We start from the raw sequence: 10,600 nt of genomic DNA, 5'->3' as shown, positions 1-10,600 counted from the left end.
TAATTTGCCTTACATGCAATTGTCTACTTTTCTTAAATGACCTTTTCCAGCAGGATAATCTTATATTTTACGTAATTAATTATTCATTTTCTATATTCTTATTCAAAGTAGCCTACTGAATGGAGAGAATTATGAAATCAGTTTCTAAGTTACGTGAGCACAAAGGAAATATTTATGTGTTGTTTTTTATTATTTATTTAATTAATTATTTGATGTGCCGCAACCTAAAGCGTTCACTTGGGAAGCTAACTTGCAAAAAGGAGAGAAACAGGCTGTCTGAATCCCTAACATTTCAACCTGTACCCATTTTCTCCTTATCAGAGATTTAGCAGTGATAAGCCAAATGCTTCAGATAAGCAGGCCATTAGATACTTAACAACATATATTCAGTGAGAACAAAATATTTTGAACACAGTACTGAAGAGAGGCATCTTACATGGGTCACTTGAAATTACAAATAGACTCCCTGGAAACAGTATCCAAAATGGGATGGTTTCTTAAAACGTGACTAAAGACCTTATTCCCAATGGCACGGTAGCTATGAATTTAGCCCCAAAAATATAGTGGTAACATCTACAAATGTGATTAACAGAGAATAGCACCATCTTCCCAGGTAGTAGCTATATTCAAGTAATTAGGAATGCTAATGTTCAGGTAAGACATATTTTAATGCCACTCACAAGCAGCCATCATTCAGGGAAGCAACCCAAAATACTGTCTCCTAATGGGAGACTTCACCCTTTGGCCACAAACTCAACCCGACAGAAGCCCAGCAGCTGTACCATCCCAGAAGCCACGTGCCACCGTACTTCTTGGATCTCAACACCTAGTGGAGGTGATCAAGTCAACAGATCCATATGTAAATGAATAGCTATTCTGCCGAGATACAGGCTCCCTGGGACTGCATGGTTGGACTGGCCCTGCCAGCTGGGATAAGGTTGGCACCAGGCACAGAGGTGGAAGCGAGACCCACAAGGGACTGCAGGATTAATTCCCTGCAAACAGGAAGAGGCCAGGATGAACTTAGGCTGCACTATGCTGTCCCAGCTCTCAGACCCTCCCCCTGACAAGACAGGGAACTAGGAGAGGCCAGGAAGCATTCCTTAATGCTCAATATTTTTCCATAAATTAAAGCAATAGCCAGCTCGCATCTTGCGTACAAGAGCAATGAATGGCAAAAAGACATTTCTGCAGGTTACATGGAAAGAATCGTGATTAAAATGCTGTTGCCAGGCTTTATCCGTCTGACCCATCGCACCTACTGAAGGCAACAGCAAAAGCAGATGTGCTACAGCAGAGCTTTAAATCCAAGGGCAAACACATCTGCAAAGTTGGGGTGGGAGGTGGAGAGATGCAGTTCAACCCAGAGGTGGGCTGCTCATCCCCTGGCACAGGGTTCGCACTAGGGAAAGGCAAACACCTCCTTGGTCACCCATCCGACCACCTGGATAGATGTATCCCTGCAAACACCATATATGCAGCCATTTTCTGAATGGGAAACTTAAAGAAGATTTTTCTTCTACCAAACAGGTTAATATTATTTCTTTCATCATTAGTTGTCAAAAATAAGTGCATGAACTCAGGTTTCTGTACATCAGAAGAAAATAAATAATATAATATTACTGTTATGAAACACTTTTCAGGATGGGGCATATACCTGCTGAAAATATTTATCCTGCTCTTCAGACATGGGCAAGTAAAAAGAGACACTTGGACAGTCCTCACAAACTTCAATAAAAAGAAAAGAAACAATAAAAATAAATAATCCCAAAGTGATAAAATATCTTTCCCTGTCTTTCCTCCATGTTTTTTACCACACTCGGTCTACATCCCACTTTTACTGCTCTCTAAAAAAAAACTTTTCATACATAATATAGGCATTCAATACCATTTTGCTGGTAAACTGACCTTTTCTTTGCATGAAAGCAAATCAAATAGGAGTATTGCATAAGGCATGTTTTTTATCAACTCCCTCCTCATAGCCCAAATGTATTTTTCACAGCATCTACTGTAAAGACTCAATTCCTTATCTCTGAAACCTACAAACATCTCAGTGGTTTCATAAGTCTTTTCTTAGTAATGAAACAAGAAATGAGTCTCCCAGCCTGAACGATTACTTGGGCACGTTTTCCCACTAGGTCTTGATTAAATGAGAAAAATCCGCCTGTCTTCTCTGCCTTACACACCCAGTTCCTCATGGAAAAATGTCTAAATCAGATGTACTGTTTAGCTCACTGTAAGTAACTCTAGTTTAGCCTTGGCAAACCATTTACAGTGGCTTTCAAGCAATCAAAGCGAGACACAAATGTAAAAGATGTCTCCGGGTTCTATTTTAATAGAAAGACCGGGACACTCCCCACTGAGCGTGGATCCGGCTCTACCACATATCATTTTCAGCAGGAGGCATGTATAAGGAAACAGATGCGGTAGCCTTACACATTCACCACGTGACCTACAGTACCTGAGGTTGTCCCAAGAGCACTGCATGGGCAAATTCTTCCGCCTCAGCAAAAAATGTGCGTAGAGTGAAGGAGGGATCTGTGCCAGTATGCAGTTCTGCCCACACAGAGCTGGCTGCAAGGGCAGAGCTGCAGTTCCCTGGACCAGGAGGTGAACGTCCTGACAGCTACAAACACCTTTTCTTAAATGCCTGCACAGATGGGTGCAAGTGCAGTAACCTGTCAAAGGGCACCAGGAAGAAGGTGCGGATTTTCTTCCGTGAAAAAAAGTGCTTTGACTTTCGGTTTGGCACTGCAGAAATGTTCCCAGTCCTGTAGCAGTAAGATTTGGAGGGCAGGTTTGCAGGCTGCGTCTTTCAGAAAAAAATAATACTTGCAGCTTGTGTAGAGAAGGGATGCAAAGAGGTAGGAGTGAATGGGAGAGAAAGAGGTTTGGGCAGAAATGGAGATTAAAATAACCATTAAAAAAATCTTTAACGTGACGGAGTTAATTGGGAGTTTTGCCAGAGTCAAGAGCAGCCCTGTAAATACGGAACATTTCAGTTTGTTAATTCGAGAAGGGAAGGTGCTAGAGCACTCCTCCACGATTTTCTGTCACTAAGTAATTCCAGTAGCTCAGCTGCTCATATGGGTCTACTTCATGGCACATCACGATTTTCTTAAGGAGAGAAACAGAGAACGTAATCTTTTCTGGAAAAAACGTCTGCTTTGAATGAAGCTCCTCCAGCCGAATTTTTAATTTGGCAAGGCACAGTCCTATGAACACATCCTCCAATTTAATGAATGAAACGCTCTCTGAAACATTATAGATCTGACTAGCAACGTCGGTGGATAAAACATAGCCAGTCCCGGAACAAAACGGCGGGTAGGTCTTTCCCGGATACTCTTCTCTACTCACATACCACTTGCTCTCTCTTTCCCGTATGGGGTACTCGTGCAGTTTTAAAAAGCCTGTGAAGAATCTAGTGGTCCTCTTTTTCCTTAGAAGGAGCTCAGTGAGATAAAAAACATTAACAAACACATCTGTGTCGGTTTTCATCACAAAACTGGACTGGTAACAAAATCGGTGAATCCATTCCATTCCCATCATGGTCTTCAAAGTCAAATTATAATACGTGTCTGTAAAATTCTTTTGAATAATGTCTTTGTACTTTTGGCTTTCAGCAGTGATATCAGCCTGCTGGCTGAGATTCACAGTGGCTCCTAGGAGGAAATATGTCACCAGACGCTTGCCGGCAACTGTTCTCTCCTGCCCCCAGGTTTGCCGGATGGCCATCCTGGCTTCGATGTGGTGGTACGAGGATGTCACAAGCAGGACGAGAAAAGGCGGGTTCTTATGACAGTCTATATCTGGGAGCTGAGAGAAGTTTCCTCTGATTCTCCTGAAAGTCTCCACAGGAAATATGTAGTCTTGGCTGTTTTCACAGAATATACAGAATTCGGTCAAATTGTTGTAAAAAACCCAGAAGCTAAGACAGCTGAGGCCCACGAGGCCAACAAGCAGCCTGGGTTTTCTGAAATCCTTCTGAAAGAAACAAGAAGGAACAGTACATTAAAAAAACTAGTATCTAGTTCCTTTCAGCGCTGTATTCCAAACTCCCTGCATAGGGATTTAAAGCCAGGTCATCTCTAATTGAAATCTACCTATTTCAGGGCACTCACCCACACACATTTCTCTTAGTCTCATTCCCACAAGATGTTCTGCTGGCAATCAAATTCACACTCGTGCTTACTTGACTCTGTCCCCCCCAAACTAGCATATCCTCAGAAATCCACACAAGCATGTCCACTGATACCAGCTTATCCTGGCTGAGGCTTCAGGGAATGCTCCTCCCCATTTTCAGCACCTTACAAAGCGTGACTTAGACCCACCAGGACCCTCACAAGACAGAGAGTGGAGAAGCAAAGTAGCAGATAGGTGCCCATGCCAGATGAGAGAGAATAACAATAGTTTTTGTTTAAATACCATGTTTCTCCATTTGTTTGAAAAGAGCCTGTGTCCCAGAGCCCGCAAGTGCTGCCCAACTGGCAGACACAGCCAGGTTCCTCCCATCTTCATCTTCTTTGCGTCCTGTGGGACTCTTGCACCGGCGCAGAAACTGTTACCGATCTTTTTGCTGGAGAGGCCATGAGTCACGTATTTGACGTTGAGGCAGCTGCTCAGAAAAAAAACAACAGTGGGTCAGATTATTTGGATGTTTTACCTTTTGCAGCATACCTTAAACGGAAATACAAACCCTATACAGATATATAAACACACACTGCAAGCATTTGTAAATTTATGAAAATTGTAAAATATATTTTATAAATTTTGCAAATCACATATGCTCACACATATCATTTCACTGCAGGGCCCTGCCTACCGCCAACAGGTAGGCAGCGCCCTCGATAAGAAATGCATACTTCCCAGAGCAAAGTCTCCTTTGGTTCTTACTGCGTGAAAGATGGAAAATACTATCTTTTGTCATCGGTTTAATAAGCAAAAGCAAGTTCTGATTTATCTGGAGCTGGTAGGAATGGTGTTCTTTTTTTCTCAAATCAAACATTTGCAATTACCCACAGATGTACTTGTGGAGGGGATTGGAGGGAGGGCTTGCAAGGACCCGTATTGCACCAGTAGTCCCTTGAGCTCTCCCAGTTTGGTGTCCCAGCTGTCTCTGCCTCCCCAGCCGCATATAGGAGGGAGCCATCCAGACAACATGCCCCAGCTGCAGCTCCCCACCACAACCCCCAGCCCTTCAGAGCCAGGCAAGCCCCCGGACCAGGTGCAGTGGAGGAATCAGCCTCTCTGTCCATACAGGGCTGCACCCCATCTTCTGTTGCAATCCCATTCCTTCCCTGTTTCACTCTCTCAATAGTCTTTCCCCAGTACAGCACCAGTTCCCCAAACTGCCCTCTCCAGGCAAACTCAGCAAACATGTGGGAGTGCACACAGGTGCCTCACCTGACAGCCCTGCCTTTAATTTTTCCCCCTTGGAACTCAAGAAGAGAAGAGTTGCCCCAGATGCCCCCGAGGCCAGTGGGAGCCCATGGTGCAATGGGGGAGGCTGTTGGAAAAGATGCATTTGCAGAGGTACTGCCTTGGTGTCCCAAGGACCCAAGCTTGGCAGTACATTACAGGGTTGGCATTTACTGAAAGAACACCAAGGGAAAAGGTGACAACAGAGACAACCGACTTCTTCTCACTGAGGCCATTTTTCTCTTAAAACCATCAATTTCCTTCTTGTTTTCAGGTGAATAGGGAAAATTTTGAAAGTTAAAAACCACTTTTTACTAACATAGGCAGGACGGTTCCTTGGGCTGCTTAAACTGGCATATCAAGGAATTAAATCACCCCGGTATTGGCTTCATCCCTCTGGGATGCTGAGCCCCTGTCCCATCCCTCACCCCACCTGCACACAGCAGGTTTAGCTTCCTGAGTGAAGCAAATGCTCTGTCTTCCCCTCTGCCTGGTAGAACTGCTATATATGAAGAACGTATGGAAAACAATGGCTTCTATTATGTTTCAACAGGTCAACATGGCTGTGACTGCATCTAGCAAATCCACCACCATCCAACCTAAAGTGTCTTGCTCTACAGCAGAGATATGAGAATAGGTTAGGTGTGATAAAGCCTGTGGTTTCTAAATTATCCGTCACTATATTTTTCCTATGTTGCCTGCATCTGACAAAAAATGCAGTCTGTGATTCAAGATTTCCAGCCTGCTTCCATATATCTCCATGGAACAGTCCTGGAGATGTTAGTATGAAGTGAACATTGGGTCTATCTACAGGAGGTGGTCCAGAAAGCAATGGAGACTTATTAGCAACCAATTTCTTTTCTAGAGGTCATTTTGAACAGCCTCCAGTATTTCAGTATCAAAACAAATCTTTCTGGTTTTATAAAAAATCCTTTTGCATGAAGTTATACTTGAGTTTTCTCTCTGATCTGAGTCAGAAAGTGCAGTTTGTAGCTATCTCAAAGCTTTTCCCATCTCCTATTGTTCCAACTGCAAAATATTTTGTGTAGGGTATTGCCAAAAAAATTACCTTCTTTGTGTCCCAGAGAGTGGTTTGTTTAAACTGACTGGTGCGGTGTTTCGTGGCTCTGCGCCGATCCAAACGAGGTTTGCACTAGAGCCTGGGACCCAAGCGATGTGGGCTACAGAAACCTGCAGCCCGGTGCTCTTCTAGCACATGCCTGAAACGAACACATGAAGAAAAAAAGGTAGTCAAGATCTATGATCCAAATCAGCAGAACTGCAGCCCTCTACTTCGCAAGTACCTGTTCCCACCAGTGGCATGAACTTCCTCCTGCGTTCTGCCGTGGTAAGCAGGTTGGCTATAGGGTCTCTCTGTTCGCACCACTGACCCTGGTGTAACTCCTTCGTGTTTCACAGTGACAGGACTGTGGTAACTCTTGTGACAAAGCCTAGCTGTTCCACCAAAATTAATCTGACACCTCCTTCAGGTGTGTTAATGAGTATAATTATCTAAACGGCACCAAGAGATCAAGACTATGTGCCATATAGGTCAAGAAAAGCAATCTGGCCCAAGGCAGAGACAGGTAAGTAGGTCTAGAGTCCCCCTGAGAAACAGATTCAAAATACCAATTTAAAGAAATAGTCATCTTAATTTTTCTGGGGCAAAGCTACAGTCATCCACTGAGTTCAGTGAACGATCGGCATTGGCTCTGCACTGAGGTCTCACACATCAGCCAGAGAACGACCCAAAGCTCAAATGACCAATGTGCTTTCGACCATCTGCAAGAGTCGCCGCTTTGTAAACAGAGACACAAGCAGCTGCGACAAGGCTGTCCCAAGAGCAGAGGCTTGATTTCAGTGCATAAACAGGAGTTACGACCTCAAATACTGCACAGTTAAAGTTGGCAGCAAAGTTCCCTTTTTGCTTTCCTAATAATCAAAAGTAACGTGTGCCCTGGTGTAAGTACTAATAATGCCTGCTAACTTTCGATTTTCCTCAGAATAAAGCCTCTAAATTGCTTTCTCAGAAGCTCAGCGGGACACGAAGAGGGATTAAACACGCATGGATAATAAGAAAATGTGAAGTACAGCAGGAAACTTCTTTTTTTTTTCCTAAATGCAAGCATTTCAGAGGAGCAGAGACCAACTTGGGGCTTTCAAAGACGACGTCTCTGGTGAGGCAGTGGGTTCAGCAGTGGCTGAGCCACTGTTTTTATGGAAAGACAGGTTGGTAGCCGGGTTTCCCCCTTAGCCCAAGCTCAGAAGTCAGGGAGGGGTGGCACAGTGCCTCTGGCCCAGCAGCTTTCAGTTGTCCCCCCGCTCCTGGAGCAGGACGCTGCCCGGTGCCTACCAGACCTCGTCAGGAGCAGCAGTGCACGCTCAGGTCCCACGCCGGACTACCGAAAACAGTGGTGGTGAACCTCTACTCGAAATAAAGGGTCTCAAGGGGACAGACTACCCTGCTTCATCCCCTGGGAGCCCTGGCTGGCTCCTCCTGCCCCATGCGCTCGGTCGCAGCATCCTGTGGAATCTCCCGAGCCGGTGGTCCTGTTTCCAACCAAAAGAACTGCACGCGAACAGCCACCAAAGTGATGAGGCTAAATGTCTCCTTCCTGGCCCTTTAAAATGCCACTTTTCAGAGGGAGGTTTTTACGGCAACGTGTACTAACAATGTCCTCTCCCAAACCAAATGTCAAGACTGACAGGGAAGAAGGATGTAAACCTGAAAAGGGTACAGGACAAGGGAAAAACTTTTTCTGGTGCCCTCACACAGAAAACCTTTTTCCCTCTGCTGCCTATCACCAGTCTCTGCTATCCTGATTCTCTCTCCTTGTCAGCCTGTCAGCAAGTCACAGCAAGACACTGTTCATCTATTTCATACGTGCCAGTTTCTATCATTTAAGCACTGAGTTGCTAGGCGCTTTATTTACAGCTAAATCCTCTTCCTTTTTTTTCGTTCCTTTTTTTTTCTTTTTTTTCCTTTCCTCTTTTTTCTTGGTGGTGTTTTTTTTTTTTGGTCATTCTTTTATCTGTTTGATTTCTTTGTCTTTTCTTTTTTTGCTCCTGGGGGAATTAGCTTTCTAGCTCCTCCCCAGGCACCTCTGCACTACCCCAGCCCTGTCATGACCGGGTGTGCACGGGGAGAGTGGCTCCGAGTGGGGGGGTGCTTTTAATGCTTAAAATAAGCCTGTGGCTCTCCAGAAAGGCCTCGATGTTTTACGGTCAGGGAGCTGACTCTGGGGAGCGGGTGAGCCATCCACCTGCGGTGACAGACCCCCAGCAGGAGTCCCCATCTCCAAACCCGAAGCAATCAGTTAGGCAACAGACAGAAAAGGAGCATTATTGTTACTGATTTGCAAATCCTACCATGTTGCCTGGCTTATGCTCTGTCATTACGTTACTAATACCCATTTAGCTGATTGACCCTGTAATTTTAAGAGCAGATTGAATCTTCTTTGTGGAAGGTTGAGCTGGTTTTATTTACCATGTTGGATTTTAATAAGAAAAGAAAAAATAATAATAATTAAAAAAAAAAAAGATGAAGAGTAGAAACAAGTCAAGTTTTGAATTTAATCATTGTAGGGGGAAAAATATTAGAGTGATATGTTAAATTCTAGATTAATATTAATCCCAATGAAGTGCCATGCATATATACATAACATAGGTGTATACAGATATATATATACAACCGTATTGTTTTTAGCAGTGTGACCAACACAGCCTGAACACCGGTATAGTTATAAAAAGCAAAGAAACTTTTTTCTCAGCAATCAAAGAAAAACCATGACAAAAAAAAAAGAGACTTTAAAATATAAAATTACTTGCAATCCAGTAACGGAGTAAGAGTTCCTTAAAGATTCACCTCCTTGCCCTAGATCTCCTCCCATCGTGCCACGACACAGATGGCTTGCTGAAGAGCCACCTGACCTGCTGTAACTCCTTATGCCTTCAAAGAAGAAATTCCACCATTTCCTCCTCCGAATCGTGTTTTCTGTACTACAGAAGGTAATGTACTGGTGGTTAACTACATAACCTTAACACGGCAGCTCCCTCAGAGTCAACGCACAGGCACAGGAGGAGTTTTTCATGCAACATTCACCCGTTAAAAAGGTGCGTCTTTATTATTACAAGGGAAAGAACAAACATTCGCAGGTCTCATCCACTTGAAAACACAGTCTTTCTGGTTCAGATATGGAAGTGTCAGCTTGGGTGTGGAGATTTACGTTACTAAAATGGTTACAATGGTTGCGCAGCCTCTGGGTTCTGCCTCTGAGACTACCCAGGCAGCCAATGCCTAAAGGAGAATAAAGACCACAGCGAATGTATCCTGGCAGAGGGAAGGCATCTGTGGCACAGGGATCTTCTGAATCAGAGGTTGCACCTTCCTCTTTATTAAAAAATTCATCAAGAACCATTAGCTCTTGGTGCACCTTGATCTCATCCACCCAACCGTGACCACTTGCTCATGACATTCATTTGAAAAAGTCAAACAGCATCCTCAGACCAAAATGCAGTTTTGCTCTCAAAACCAGCAAAATGTTTGGCAGGATGTTCTCGTAATGTCACAGGAAAGATGTGCTGCATCTGAAGAGTCAAAAAGAAGTGTATTTCCAGGGACTTTAGCCAAGTCAAGAAAGCTTACTTCTACTTTAAAATATCATTTTGTTTTTCTAAGCTGCCTGCAAAATTCTCTTGATGAATCCTGGCCCTAAAAAGCCCACCAAAATGTCAGCTTGGGTATTTAGTAAGCCCAGATCCCTTTTCCAGGAAGGAGAAAGAGGTTGCAGTGGAGGCTGCAATATGGGCTGCTAGGCAACCTGTTGCAAAGTTCATACTATCAATGCAGAGAAACTGTACAGGACAGCCATTACAGCCCAGCCCCTGGTGCGGGTGCTTTTTGTCCTTTTTAGGAGCATATTCGGACGGTTTTGACTTATTCCACTTCTGCAGGCGATCCAAACACAGCTGGCACGCAACCAGCAAAGAGGCACCCACTCTCGCAAGTGGAGAAAACAGCAGTGTCTCTGGGGTGCTTCCTCCTTGTTCTCCCTGAAGGACCTTTTCTCATCTTGGTAGTCATTTTTTCCAAACATTCAGCTGAAAAATCTTCTCTTTCACTCTCTGTCTTCCCTTCACCCGCTGTGTACCAAATATCCAAGTTTCTCTTCAATGCTAACAG

General features: G+C 44.1%; 1 protein-coding gene across 2 annotated transcripts in view; it reads right to left on the bottom strand.

The window, feature by feature from the left end:
* Window positions 1-203: 203 nt before the first annotated feature.
* Window positions 204-10,600, bottom strand: part of B3GALT5 (beta-1,3-galactosyltransferase 5) — a 30,506-nt gene continuing 20,109 nt past the window's right edge. Inside the window, exons 2-4 of one of the 2 annotated variants that reach the window (XM_074602315.1) lie at window positions 6,488-6,638; window positions 4,426-4,615; window positions 204-3,984 (exon numbers count right to left, since the gene is read on the bottom strand). In XM_074602315.1, coding sequence (XP_074458416.1) covers window positions 3,028-3,984; window positions 4,426-4,518 — 1,050 coding nt within the window. In that variant the 5' untranslated portion in view covers window positions 4,519-4,615; window positions 6,488-6,638 and the 3' untranslated portion in view covers window positions 204-3,027. The remainder of the gene's footprint in view (window positions 3,985-4,425; window positions 4,616-6,487; window positions 6,639-10,600) is intronic. The other variant, XM_074602307.1, reaches the window with a different exon arrangement.

The sequence above is a fragment of the Larus michahellis genome, chromosome 1 (genome assembly GCF_964199755.1).
Source record: "Larus michahellis chromosome 1, bLarMic1.1, whole genome shotgun sequence".
Taxonomy (NCBI): Eukaryota; Metazoa; Chordata; class Aves; order Charadriiformes; family Laridae; genus Larus; species Larus michahellis.
The sequence above is the reverse complement of the archived record's forward strand: the minus strand, read 5'-3'. Positions and strand labels throughout refer to the sequence as shown.